Source organism: Cetorhinus maximus, chromosome 10, assembly GCF_964194155.1.
Source record: "Cetorhinus maximus chromosome 10, sCetMax3.hap1.1, whole genome shotgun sequence".
NCBI classification, from domain to species: domain Eukaryota; kingdom Metazoa; phylum Chordata; class Chondrichthyes; order Lamniformes; family Cetorhinidae; genus Cetorhinus; species Cetorhinus maximus.
The window spans coordinates 31,490,900-31,505,815 of NC_135888.1; the positions used below are offsets into that span (position 1 = coordinate 31,490,900).

Here is a 14,916-nt window from a genome sequence, read left to right on the forward strand (position 1 = left end):
AAAAAGTAGCCTTGGAGAAATTAATGGGACTGAAAGTTGATAAGTCCCCAGGACCTGATGATCTACATCCCAGAGTGTTGAAAGAGGTGGCTGTAGAAATAGTGGATGAGTTGATGATCACCTTCCAAAATTCCATTGATTCTGGAATGGTTCTTGCAGATTGGAAGGTGGCAAATGTAACTCCATTTTTTAAGAAAGGATGGAGAGAGAAAATGGGGAACTACAGGCCTGTTAGCTTGATATCAGTAGTAGGGAAAGTGTTAGCATCTATTATAAAGGATGTGATAACTGGAGACTTAGAAAATATGGCAGGACTGGGCAGAGTCAACATGGATTTATGAAAGGGAAATCATGTTTGACAAACCTGTTGGAGTTTTTGGAGGATGAAACTAGCAGAATAGATGAGGGGGAAAATCAGTGGATGTGGTGTATTTGGATTTTCAGAGGCCTTTCGATAAGGTTCCACACAAGAGGTTAGCGTGCAAAATTATTTACATGGGATAAAGTACTGGCATGGATTGAGAATTGGTTAAGGGACAGAAAACAGAGAGTAGGAATAAATGGGTCATTCTCAGGTTGGCAGGCTGTGATTTGCAGGGTACCGCAAGAATGACCGCTTGGGCCCCAGCTCTTCACAATCTAAGCCAATGATTTGGATGTGGGATCAATTGTAATATTTCCAAGTTTTCTGATGACACAAAACCAGGTAGGAATGTGAGTTGTGAGGAAGGTGCAGAGAAGCTTCAAGAGGATTTAGACAGGCTAAGTGAGTGGGCAAGAACATGACATATGGAATATAATGTGAGGTTATCCACCTTGGCAGAGAAAGCGAAAATGCAGAGTATTTCTTAAATGGTGAGAGATTGGGAAGTGTTGATGTCCAAAGGGACCTGGGTGTCCTTGTTTATTAGTCACTGAAAACTAACATGCAGGTACTGCAAGCATTTAAGGCTGCAAATAGTATGCTGGCTTTTATTTCAAGAGGATTTGAGTAAAGGAGTAAAAAAGTCTTGCTGCAATTATGTAGGGCTTGATGAGACTGCACCTGGAGTATTGTGTGCAGTTTTGGTCTCCTTAGCTAAGGAAGGATAAACTTGCCATAGAGGGAGTGCAACGGAGGTTCACCAGATTGATTCCTGGGATGACGGGATTATCCTATGAGGGGATACTGGGCCTATATTCTCTAGAGTTAAGAAGAACGAGGGGCGATTTCTTTGAAGCATACAATATTTTTACAGGGCTCAACAGGGTAGATGCAGGATGTTTCCCCTGGCTGGGGAGTCTAGAACTATGGGACACAGTCTCAGAATAAGGGGCAAGCCATTTAGGAGGAATTTCTTCACTCAGAGGGTGGTGGATCTTTGGAATTCTATATCCAATAGGGCTGTGGAGGCTCTTTCATTGAGGATGTTTAAGACAAAGATCAATAGGTTTCTAGATACTAAAGGTATCAAGGGATCTGGGGTTAGCGCGGAAAAATGGCATTGAGGTAGAGATCAGCCATGATCCGAATGGCTCACTCCTGCTCCTATTTCCTATGTTCGATGTTCCTAAATGTGAGAGATATAGGACAGAGGAGGAGGATTTTTTTCTATATAGAGGATTGTGAGGCTATTGAAAGCATTAGCATAGTTGGAGATGGAAGCAATACCCATATCAACATTTAAGAAGTCATTAGATAAGTGATTCGAGGAAAAGGAAGAGATATGTGGCAGCCACTTGGAATCAGGACTACTGTTTAAGTGAAGGATAACACAGACTTGCTGCGTAGAATGTCCTGTTTCTGTGTTATAATTCTTATATACGCCGGAGGTCCGAGATGCTAAACATCCAGGCCTGAAGTACAAAAACTGTGATGATGATTCATCACCTTCTCATTTTATTTTAGGGTTGAATATTTTGCCTCGTTCTTTTTGATTCTGACCAGCTGTGGGTTGAATTTCTTGTCTTCTCCAATTTCAGTGAATAAAGTCAATGTGAGCACAAGAGTGGCGAATGACAGGAATGTCATTCCAAATGCTCAAGAGCAAAGCTTCTACTCCACAGGACTTACCTGTGGTCTTCCATCTTCAGATTCAACTGTCAGAATGTACCCATCAATCCTAGCTTGTGGAGGTTTCCAAGAAACAAGTGCATCACTCGTTGTAATTTCTCCGACTCTCAAGTCTCTGGGCGGATCAATGGCTTGAAGGGAATAAAAATATACAACCATTAAAATAATGAAAACTGATTGCACTTAGATCTGTGGATCCGAAAATGATGTTTTTGAAATAAGCACTGACATGTTTTCTGTGCAACTGACTGTATTACAGCCAAGAAAGCTTTTAGTTCGTTGTTTAACATTGTTTAAACAACTGCCACTTGAAGTTAGCTTTTTTTTAAAATGAGGGTTGAGGGATTTGATCCATGGCTCTGTACTCTTCAGTTACATTTATCAAAGATTCCTGGCTCCATTTGCACTCCCTTTTCCATGTTCTCAGACGTAATTCCTTTACACTCTGCTGCAGTCTATATACAGTCGAATCTTTAGCTGTTACTGTATTGTACCAGTGCTGTTGGCTCCCAAAGTGCGGGCTTCATGCACTGAGCAACAATACCCAAACAAACTAGATATACTGAGGCCAGTACCTGGGAGGGACACTCCAAGATTTCTGTATTACTCCAACCCAGGCCTCTTGCGCATCCTCAATTTCCTTCACTCTATCACCGGCTGCCTGATCTTCAGCTGCGTTAAGCTCCTGAATTCCTTCCCTGAATCTTTCTTCCTCTCTAACCTCCTTTAAGTCGCAATTTAAAATCTACCTCCTTGACCAAGTTTTTGGTCATGTGTCCTGATATCTCCTTAAGTGGCACGGTGTCAAATTTTCTCTGATAACGCTTCTGTGAAGTGCCTTGGGATGTTTTACTACAATAAAGGTGCTATATAAAATGCAATTTGTTGTTGTGGGTGTTAGGAAAACCAATTTTTTGACACGGCACCAGGGCAATGCAGAAGTAGTTTTTGTAAATACACAACCCATTTGTCAGGAAGTGGTCAGATGGGTTTCTTTGTCCATAAGGCAAAGCAGCAGGACAGGCGCCTGGGAACTAGACAGTTAGTGTCACTTGCATATTGAGCTGGAGCTTTAAACCAGGCTTGCTAAAGAAAAAAATCAGCCATAGTTTCATTTCAATTTTATAATATAGTCCGATGGTGCTTAGTGGGGTTTTCCATCTGCTCTGCCTGGTGCTAAGGTTGGTGCTCTCTTCATTACTTTTGGATGGGGAAGCTCCATGAGTAATAAAGCTGTGAAACGATCACACTTCATGCTTGGAGTTAGAGTGCCCACACGCACCATCGATGGGAGAAGGCATCACCCAGAATGAAAAAACAGTAAAAACTGGGAAATAAGAATACTGGTCTGAATTGGTCTTGTATACTTTAAGATGGAACACCTGTAAAAACTGGGGAGCAAGAATATTGGTCCGAACTGCTTTTTCCTTCTGGGCAATCAGAATTTTTACCTGCCTGATGGGTGTGTGGGGGATGAGTGAATCTGAATAGCGCAGGAAACCCAGAAGCCTGGATTCCCCTACACGCTTAAATCGACAGCGTGCGTGCAACGTCACTGATTGGTTCCTCAGCCAGAAGCCAAGCCTTTATGACAGGCCATGCTTCCAGTCGCGCACTGACCCAGCCGGAGAATGCTGGAGGACCAGGTTATATCTGTAGTGGAGTGTGGGTGATCTCAGAGGCAGGTTGATGCAGGGGAAGGTTCAATCGATGGGAAGGGGAAATCAAACGGGGGGAGGGGTTTGGATTCTGAGTGTGGTGGAGGGGAGCGGGGGAAAGGGGTGGCCGATCAGGTGAGCTTTAACTCCATGGCAGGGGAAATCGGAGACCTGGTGTGATTTGGGGGGGATCGAAAGCCAGGTGGGGTTTGGGAAGGGCAAATCATGGGCTTTGTGGTGGGATCTGAGTCCTTAGAGGAGAAGGTCAGTGGGGTGTCCCCGATCACAGAAACCCTGAGGCAGGCAGGGGAGTTAGGTGTAAAGGCTCTCAAGCCTTGAATCTACTAAGTCCTTGCCTCAGTGAAGGTTTCCTGTAGAAACTTGGCCAATAGCAGTTAAAGTTGAAAAACTGAAAGACTGTGTGGCTCGTGGCCTCATTATCATACCAACCCATTCCCCTTCCTTGGAGGGGTTTGGCCGCTCACCCACCATCTGATCTCAGTTAAAGCCGGAAATGGGAGGGCTGGAGGCGGAAACAGATTTTTCAGACCTTAACCTCCCCCTCTTTGACCCCTCTCCTCCCCCACATCCAACTCAAACATGCCTGATTTTTTTTTTAGGTTTAAATTCAGTCAAGTAACCACAGCTACTGTTGATCAAAAGAAAATGTGTCAGAGTCACAATGTCCATCCCCATAATTATGCCAATGAGTTTATCTGAAGATCCGGGCATCTCCAATTTGCGATACCCGAAGACAACTGCATCGCTGGACTTCCTTGCAGCCTGGAGCAAATCTGTGCCATCTGTGGCAAGAACTCCTACAGCTAAGCAGCACCACAGAGATGGCACTGCCAATGAAAGTCAACATCACCTCCTTATTCAACATGTTTGTTGCCATCTCTGTTGAGCATGCTGATCTCAGGAAGGGTGACACAGAGTGCCAGATAGGGTAACCCTCCTCACACCTATTTCATTTGGTAGCACCTCTGATTTGCTTAATCATTAAGTACGAGATTGTGCTGCAGCACATTCTATCAATTGCTCAGAGATTCTGTTCCCTGCCTCGATATTTATTTGCAATCCATTTCTTGTACCTCAAATAACCTTTGAGAAGATTAAAATACACTTCAAACTTTTACAGCCATTGCAAAAGGCATAAAAAATGTCTTGGCTTCAGTTGCACACCCATGAAATTTCCCAGCTGCCATCTGTAATGGCCAGAATCCAGCACCAGGGACCAATTTTGGCTCAATTTAACGCCAATCCCAGGAGGGCTGCCTTGTTGGTAAAAGACAAGCTGAATCTCCACAGATCACTTGTTCCCAGCTGAGAACTGCTTAGAAATCTATCCACAAAGCCTCTGTCACTCATTAGCTAGATGTATTAGAACAGTTAAAGGCCCTTCACCACCCGAAGGATCATCCCCTTCTGCAAGCTCGCTGTCTACATTCCTCAGTCACCATGGACCAGATTCAAATTTATTTAAGTTCTGCATAGGTGGAGTAGTGGTGTTGTCACTAGACTAGCAATCCAGAGACCCTGTCGAATGCTCAGGGGCTTGGGTTCAAATCCCACCATAGCAAATGGTCAAATTCCAATTCAATAAAAATGTGGAATTAAAAGATGACCATAAAACCATTGCTGATTGTTGTAAAAACCCATCTGGCTCACTAATGCCCTTTAGGGAAGGAAATCTGCTGGTCTGGCCTACATGTGACTCCAGACCCACAGTATTGTGGTTGACTCTTAAATGCCCTCTGAACAAGGGCAATTAGGGATAAGCAATAAATGTTGGCCTAGCCAATGATGCCCACATCCCATGAATAAATAATAAAAAAAAATATTTGTTTTTACAGATCATTAAATGTGACTCATTTTCTCATCCAGTTGCATTTCAACCTAAGCAAAGATGCTGGGAAACTGTAAACATGCTTGGCATACATCAGTGTGATTAAAGTGCTGCTGTCTGTAGATGAAGACTTGAAATCCCTGGCCATTAAAAAAAAATAGGTACTTGGGGATCTTTCATGGAATTTATTATTAAACTTTCTGTTTGGTAAACACTGCTTTGATAGGACCATTGAACCAGTTAAAATAAAATTACAACACAGGAGGCCATTCAGCCCAGCCTGCCCTCTCTCTCTCTGCCCTTCGTTCATTGCCCGCTCCTTCTCTCCTCCTTTGCTTGTTGTTTATCACCCCGTCTCCCTCTCTCTGCCTGTTGTTCATTGCTCTCTCTCTTCCACTCTCTGCCTCCTCTCTCTCCCACTCTCTGCCTGTTGTCCACTGCGCTCTCTCTCTCTGCCTGTTGTTCATTGTGCTCTCTCTCTGCCTATTGTTCATTGTGCTCTCTCTCTGCCTGTTGTTCATTGTGCTCTCTCTCTGCCTGTTGTTCATTGTGCTCTCTCTCTGCCTGTTGTTCATTGTGCTCTCTCTCTGCCTGTTGTTCATTGTGCTCTCTCTCTGCCTGTTGTTCATTGTGCTCTCTCTCTGCCTGTTGTTCATTGTGCTCTCTCTCTGCCTGTTGTTCATTGTGCTCTCTCTCTGCCTATTGTTCATTGTGCTCTCTCTCTGCCTATTGTTCACTGCGCTCTCTCTCTGCCTGTTGTTCATTGTGCTCTCTCTCTCTGCCTGTTGTTCATTGTGCTCTCTCGCTGCCTGTTGTTCATTGTGCTCTCTCGCTGCCTGTTGTTCATTGTGCTCTCTCGCTGCCTATTGTTCAATGTGCTCTCTCTCTGCCTATTGTTCACTGTGCTCTCTGTCCCTCTCTGCCTGTTGTTCATTTCTCGCTCTGTCTGCCTGTTTTTTATTGCCCTCCTTTTCTCTCTTTGCCTGTTTTTCATTGCCCCTTCTCTCTCTCTCCCTGACTGTTGTTCATTGTATTCCCTCTCCCTATCTGCCTGTTGTTTATTGCCCTCTCTCCCAGTTTTCCTGTTGTTCATTACTCCCCCACTCTCTAACTCTCTGCCTGCTGTTCATTACCCTCTCGTGCGCTCTCTCTTCCTTTTGCTCATTGCCCTGTCCCTCTCCGCCTGTTGTTCATTACTCTCTCTCCCTCTCTATCTGTTCTTCATTGCCCTCTCTCCCTGTTGTTTATTGCCCTCTCCCTTTTCACCTGTTGTTCATTTCTCTCTTTCCGCATGTTATTCAGTGCTCTCTCACTTCTCCTCTGCCTTTTGTCCATACCCTTTCTCTCTCTGCCTGTTGTTCTCTCTCCCTCTCTGTCTGTTTTTCATTGTTCTGTCTCTCCCTTTTCCTGTTGTTCATTGCCCTCTCCCTCCCTCTCTCTCTCTCTGCCTGTTGTTCATTGCCCCCTCCCTCCCTCTGCTTGTGTTTCATTGCCCCCTCCCTCTGCTTGTTGTTCATTGCCCCCTCGCTCCCTCTGCTTGTTGTTCATTGCCTTCTCCCTCCCTCTCTCTCCCTCTGCCTGTTATTCATTGCCCTTTCTCTCACTCTCTGACTCTGGGTGAAATCTTGTGGTGACAACTGGTAACTGGGCCGTCAAGATCCCCAATTCACCTCCTTTCAGGAAGGCCGCCACATCATGTGCCAGCCAGACACTCGAAAGGCCAACGGCAGGCTGCCCCCCAGGATCAAGAACTCCAGGGTGGAAATACTGCTTGTCAAGGGCTGTCGGCCAATCAGAGGTGGGTGGCGGTATTGAACAGCAGCCCCACCAGGGTGGCAGTGGCTGCTGCTGGTACAACACCTACCCAAGGCCTAGGTTCGTTGCTGGATCCCAGGCTAGAGATGAGCGATGGCAGGAGAAGGTGGGGGGGTCACAGGGTGGGGTCATGAGTGAGAGGGGGGTGGGGTCAGCAGCAAGGGCAGAGGGGTGCCTCTCAATGGGCTCCCACACTTGCTGATGCTGGGTCTCACGATCAGGCACTGAGTGCCTTTGAACGAGGGACCCCCTGGGAGTTTGCAAGCAAATTAATGGCCACTTAAAGGCCTCAATTGGCCTTACTCCACAGACTTAATTGGGGTGGCAGGATTCTCACCTGCCACCCTCCCACCCGATTAAATGCCCCCCACCACCAAACCTGCCATAGGGGAGGGCACAAGATTCCACTCTCTGAAACAGCTACCCATTAATCACACCCTCCTGCTCTATCTCAACAGCTCTGCATGTTTCTTTTTAACTCGAGATCCAACTCCCTTGAATGAAACTACCGCTGAGTCTACTTGCACTAGCTTTTCAGAAATATTTGTGTATATAGATTTGAATCGGAGGTACAGCAGCCAGTTACTGTATGAAATGATCAACCTCAAATGTCATAAATTCATATTCCACCATAGTCAATTGTGAAATTGATTTAAATAAATCTGGTAACTTGGAGGTTTATAGCAAGCATATTAGTGTTAATATGATTTTATCCATTATAAGCAGTGGGCGGTAAAACCAATTTCCACCCACTGTAATCCCAGTGGAATTTACTTATTAAAACGCCGATTTGTAATAGGTGGATCTTCCAGTCAGTTCCTGTGCTGAGCTAGAGAAACGCCAGCTGAAAATGCGAACCAACCAGCTGAGAAAAGATTGTGCGAACACCCACGGCAGCACGCAGACTCTCTGCAGTTCTTGTCGGCGATAAGAACATCAGTAAATACTGCTCAGGGCTTTGTCGCGAGGTCAATGGACTGTCTGAAATAGCTGGCATGCTTAACATGCTCAAAGCGACATCTTTGTGATTGACTTTAAAGGTACTGGTAAATGGCTAGTGCTATCTGCCTGACATAGCCTATATCAGACAGATAGCTGATCTGTCTGCCTGATAAGCATGGACAGCATAAGTGAGTGCAGCAGGAAAATGACAATGACAGCTACCCTTTTTGCTGTAAATACCCAACTGGTTCACAAATATCCTGCCAGGAAAGGAAGCTGCTACCTCCTATCTAGTCTGGTCTATCTGTGACCACTCGCACTATGTGGTCGACTCTCAATGTACTCAGGAAAACTAGGGCTGGACGGTAAATACTGTCTAGACCATGCATCCCATACCTCAGGAAGAAATGAAAACACCAAATGGAATGATGAAGGTGAATAACTTTTGTTCACCTGCGTCAGTGAAGTTCCCCTCCAAGCCACTCACCATCTTGACTTGGAAATATATCGCTGTTCCTTCACTGTTGCTGGGTCAAAATCCTGGAACTCCCTTCCTAACAGCACTGTGGGTGTACCTACACCACTTGGACTGCAGCGGTTCGAGATGGCAGCTCACCCCCATCTTCTCAAGGGCAATTAGGGATGGGCAATGAATGCTGGCCCAGCCAGCGATGCTCACACCCCGTGAATGAATAAAAAAAATTCTTTTACTTTTTCTTTCTGTCCACGGAATTGCACAGAAACGAAAAGGGCGTAACTGTGCAGTACACATTTATAGAAAACAACGTTACACCAATGTGTGCAGCCTGTGGAAATCCGTAAAGGGCGGAGTAGAACTCACCAGTAGTAAAGGTAGTGGATGAGGCAGAACTTTCGAGGGAGTCTTTCACGGCACGGATCCACACAGTATACAGGGTGCCAGGTAAAAGACCGCTGAGTTCCGTCTGTACCAGGGATCCCGAAACTCGCTTTGTTATTGCAGTCTCTGAGGTTGAAAAAGGAGGATGATTATCTTGTTTAAGGGTTATTCATTTATTTGATATGCAGCTACACATTTTCATTTCAAAGCCATAATTAAAGACTGCTCTTTTATTTACGTAACAAGAAATAGAATTCAACTCTTGTGTCAATTTGGTTCAGTTGTTAGTTGGTAGCACTCTTGCCTCTGAGTCAGAAGGTTGTGGGTTCAAGAGACTCCAGAGACATTAGCACAAAAATCCAGGTTGACACACTGGTGCAGTATTGAGGGACTGCTGCACTGTTGAAGGCACTGTCTTTTGGATGCAACATTAAACTGAGGTACTGCCTGCTCTGTCAGGTGGGTGTGAACAAACACAATTTTAATGAAGAGCAGGGGAGTTCTCCCTGGTGTCCTGGCCAACATTTATCCCTCAACTGACACCACTAAAACAGGTTATCTAGCTATTAACACACTTGGTTGTGGGAGCTTTGTGTGTATAAATTGGCTGCTATGTTTCATAGATCACAACAGTGACTACACTTCAAAAGTTATTGGCTGCAAAGCACTTCATGAGATCATGAAAGGGGCTGTATAAATGCCAAGACTTTCTTTTTAATACTATTGGAATGTTCTGGATTCAAATTCTATTATCGATGTAAGCACATAATCTAGATTGACACTTCGGTGCAATACTGAGAGGAAGCTGCACTATTGGAAGTGCCATTTTACAGATGAGAAGTGTAATGGGTGTAATAAGTTCCATGGCACTATTTTAAGAAGAACAGAGAGTTCTCCCAATGTCCTGGCTACTATTCCTTCCCCAGCCACCACGACCTGAACAGCTCATTTGGTCATTTGCTCACTGTTGGGCTGTTGTGTGTGAAAATGAGCAATTATATAACAGTGACATTACTTCAAAAACAAATCGGTTAATTATAAAGTTCTTTGTTTTATACAAATGCAAGATTTTTTTTCTTGATATTCATTCAGTGCCACAGATAAGTGATGTACAAAAGTCTGATTTTATATAAGATGCAAAAACTGGTGTTATTGAAGATGAATAGGGTTAAATGATTTAATGGCAACGCCAGTTTTTCCTCTATTTCTGTTCTCCCATTATCTTGTTATTTTGTTTGCATGTACCTCTCCCAGGTCTTTTCACCTTCCTAATTATTTGGATATCCTTCTGTCCTTACATACTCCCATACCTCACTGCACATTTTCTATATTATTTTTATATTTTAAACGAAGTAGTTTGCAGGCCTCCTTCTCCATGATTCTCTCCCTCCTCCCCTCTTTCTTTCTTCCAGCCCTATTAAAATGCCTTTCAATTTTAATCTTCAGTTCTGATAAGGGGCACTTACTTACAATGTTGGAGCTTATCTTTTCTTCTTACAGAGGCTGACAGGCAGTTGTGCATTTTAAAAAAAATGCAAGTACTCTGTAAAGTCAACGGGAATTGCTAAACTGCCCGTATATTAATTAATGGACCAAGAATCTAAATGGGACGGAGAATCATTATGGGTCATGCATAGCAACATTGTAAATGTCTTCCTGAAGATTTCCTTTGGTTGGTGCTTCTGTTGAAGTCATAAATATTTTATTGCCTATCAGAGGCAAACTTCAGGAAGACATTTATGGTATTGTCCCAGGGTAGGTGGATCATTTTATGAGCCAGTGTGAATTCAGACAGATCATCTGCGTTTCACCCACAATTTAACAACCATTAGGCTTTGTATTAAAAGCACTAATAAAATCAACCCTAGATATTTTTATGAAAAATCATAAATCAATTTTCCACCAGTGTAAGACCTTTTCCTTATAAATCTCTCCAGGATATGATTGATGCTTAATATTAAATTGATTCTTTAACACGATTGACTGATTTGCCCTTACCGCCCTCAACACTGTAGGTGATGAGATATTCATCTGCTGCAGCAATAGTGGGCTTCCATACCAACAGGGCTTCAGAATCTGTGACCTTCACAACTCCTAAATCCGATGGACTGTCCAAGGCTGTCAATCAACGAAAATAATTCACAATAGATTACTTTCAAATCTGTGCAATCTAGATTCCCAAAAAATAAAATTAGAATATTGTTCCACTAACTCTAAGAACACAATTCTTAAAATTTGTTTTCATTTTAACCATTTTATTTGAGAGCAGGAACTGTAGACATATGTGCTGTTTGTATGTACAATTGTAAAGTATAATTTTAAAGTGTATTTCAACATTCTATAGTCTCAGAATAAAACAATGATACTCTATTCCCATCCAGAACTTCAATCCATGCTCTGATCCGGAGTTGTGAACTAGGAGAACAATAGTGATGGACTATTAGTCCCCAGAGGGAAAATCAGCAACATCTTTTGCCACTTAATGTCGTGTTCTTAGGTCCCTTATGCATTGCCTTAGAATTTTGAATTGTCAGAGCCGTGCTCTCCATCTCCTCAAACCATTTTGATAAAGCTCATTGCACATTCTCATAACAAGATGGGAGTCTTAGCCACCACCTTATTTGAATCTGCAAACTATTATTAAGGTGCTGTGACTGCAGTGAAGGCCCTTTCATACTTCAGTTATCACTGAATTCTGTTTTACACGGAGCAAGTTCTGCATATGGCTCTCACTTTTACGCTCAGTTGTGGTTAAGTCTCCATAGTCTATTCTTCTAGAGACCCACAGCATGAAAATGGCCTGGCTCCCTGGATTTAGATAGCGAAATTTGATTTCTTTATCCTGACAGCGGAATCTTAGAGTTATACTTTCATGGCTTGTGATGGGCTGAATCTTGGAAGCTGGCCTGATTTACACTATGGAATACAGCCAACAGGAAGAGATCAGTGCTTCTGCAATTAATTGGATTACTGTGGTCTTGAAATGTTTTTGGACAGTTCCTGGCATAACCCAATCTGAAAATAGAAGTGCAAGTGAGGCTTTGGCTCAGTTCATGTTGTCGGAGATTCCCTGTTCGCTGGACCACAGACTTCTTACGCTTTGTCAGTTAAGTTTAAGCTGCATTAAATTGCTTTATTGTCAGTCATTCAAACCATTAAATATCAACGTTTACTTAAGGTTTTAGTTCCTGTTACTTCCACAAATGCGCACAAACATCCAATGGAAAGTGCTGCACTTGCACAACAAACATTTTAAACTTTGGGCAGATGGTCACTTATCCATGCACAATACGATATTTTGACAATATGGAACGTATACTCTGTAATTGCTTTGTCCGTTAGTTTACCTGTATGCACTGTGCCCGAAATTGGTTCACTCTCCTCAAACCCTTTAACAGAGATGACCTTGATTACATATTCAGTGGCTGGGGTCAGCTTCCGCAGTGTAGTTCGAGTCTTGCTGCCATCAACTGTCACTGTATTACTTGGACCTGTGAAAATAGGTACAGAATTGTAGGATCTTACAAATCTTACAGCACTGAAGGAGGCCATTTGGTCCATCATGCCCTATGCCGGTTATTTGAAAGAGCGACCCCCCACCCCCCCTCTCCCCCGCCCCACCCCACCCCCCTTCCAGCTACCCTTTCCCCATAGCCCTGTAACTTTCTCCCTTTCAAATATTTATCCAACTCCCTTTTGAAAGTTACTGTTGAATGTGCTTCTACCATCATTTCAGGCAGTATAAGGGGCAAGTGAAGGTTGTGACCCTTGCAAAATCAACTGACAAATCTCAGAATCAATGAGGAATTGGTGCAAATGCCATGTTCAGGTTGATCAAGAAATTTGGGCCCATTTGGCTGATGGTGACTGTATTGAAAAGGTCCTCTACATTACATTGTAAAGTCAATGATTGGATGCAGATTCGCTTTATATTCAACACCGGATAAATAGACATTCTGCCAAGCCAATGCGACATCTTACCTCCATCAGCTGGCACATAAATGATCTTGAAATTGGTGATGTAGGTTCTGGGACGGTTCCACCAGACTGCCACTGTGGTGTCGGTGACATCTGCAAACTGCAGGCCTTTAGGAGATCCTAACTCTGTTAGAGAGAGTTGGAAAAGAAAGCCAAACATAGTCTAATTGCATTCTAAATGGACATTTTAGCAAATCTGTGGAAAACCATGACAAGACTCGAAGAAACACAGGTTAAGAGGAGGACTGATTTCTAATGTTACAAATTGAATGTCTTACTTTAGCAGACATACAATATAGGATCTTATCTGAAAGCATAGATACCATTATTTTAAGATTGTAACAAAATACGATCAAACACAAAAGTACAGAACAAGAATAAGACAAAGCAAACTTTAGAACAGTAAATAAAAATAAAATAAAAAGATCCCGCACTAACTAACATAATACACAGCAAAAGCCGTGCATTTGCATCACAGGCTTAGAACTTTGTGAACTAGTTTACCTAATCCTTAAACAGGCCAATCATCTCTATGAAAATGTGATTGGCATTTTATGTTCATTTGTCTGCAAACATGAAATGTTAAAATGCAACACTGTTCATGATGTCAATGTAGAACACTACAGGTCTCCTCACCAAACAAAAATGTTTGCTGAACACATTTCATGAGACAGCGTCCTTTTAACTAATTATCTTTAGAATGTCTTTTTGGTTCATATATGGTTTTCAGATCCTTTGTTTCACAAAATCAATCAATGCATGCATTTAAGACCCAATTGCAGTGTTTCACAGCACAAGGAAGAGGATGTTAGACGCACAATCAAAGCTGTGTACACAGCAGCTGCATAAATAGTTCTTGTAAATGAAACAAGATGGAAAATGTGTTCATGATTATGAAAGAAAAGTAGAAGCAATTTCATCCAGGCTAAGTGAAGAATCCAGGGAGGTGGAGAGCATTGATGGTTCTGTTATACTTCACTGACAGCTCTGCACATACACTGAAAGCCAAAACATTGCTACAGCATCAAACAAGAAAAAAAAACGGCAAATCAACTAAAACATCACAGCCGTAGAGCAAAATTGTTCAAAGCATCTGTACAAAGTAAGAATCAATGCAACAGCACCAAATGTGATAGTCTTCAAACATTCTGATATCAAATCATTAAAAAAAACTGTCTTTTAGTAAGTAGAATGCAGGAATTCTTGATAGGAAGGCTTCAATGAATTACTGACAAATGACAGGAGAAAACAAAATAAAAAAAAGACTAAAACAAAAAAACTACTGCGGATGCTGGAAATCCAAAACAAAAACAGAATTACCTGGAAAAACTCAGCAGGTCTGGCAGCATTGGCGGAGAAGAAAAGAGTTGACGTTTTGAGTCCTCATGAAGGGTCATGAGGACTCGAAACGTCAACTCTTTTCTTCTCCGCCGATGCTGCCAGACCTGCTGAGCTTTTCCAGGTAATTCTGTTTTTGTAAAAAAAAGACTGTTTAATTTAAAGCCCATAGATATTTGTACAATTTACTCAATTAAGCATTGTGTTGATGGATGATATAATAATGTTATTGGAAATTATCTTAAAATAGAGTTCTAGTGGGGTCTGTGTCTCTATGTGTGTCTGTGCATGTCTTAATTGGATTAAAACCAGCTAGTCGGGGTGCTTTGATGTATAGTAGTGTTGAGATGTTATTTAGATAAATACAAAGAGGGTAGAAGGTAAAGTGTAAATTTGCATCTGTTAAAAGAAACCATTCAAGACT

At 42.7% G+C, this 14,916-nt stretch overlaps 1 protein-coding gene across 3 annotated transcripts in view; it reads right to left on the reverse strand.

The window, feature by feature from the left end:
• The window catches only part of tncb (tenascin Cb), a 147,688-nt gene that overhangs the window by 9,050 nt on the left and 123,722 nt on the right, over positions 1 to 14,916 (reverse strand). For all 3 annotated transcript variants that reach the window (XM_078550326.1, XM_078550325.1, XM_078550324.1), the window contains 5 exons: positions 13,158 to 13,280; positions 12,524 to 12,667; positions 11,175 to 11,294; positions 9,159 to 9,302; positions 2,054 to 2,184 (listed from right to left, as the gene is read on the reverse strand). In XM_078550326.1, coding sequence (XP_078406452.1) covers positions 2,054 to 2,184; positions 9,159 to 9,302; positions 11,175 to 11,294; positions 12,524 to 12,667; positions 13,158 to 13,280 — 662 coding nt within the window. The remainder of the gene's footprint in view (positions 1 to 2,053; positions 2,185 to 9,158; positions 9,303 to 11,174; positions 11,295 to 12,523; positions 12,668 to 13,157; positions 13,281 to 14,916) is intronic.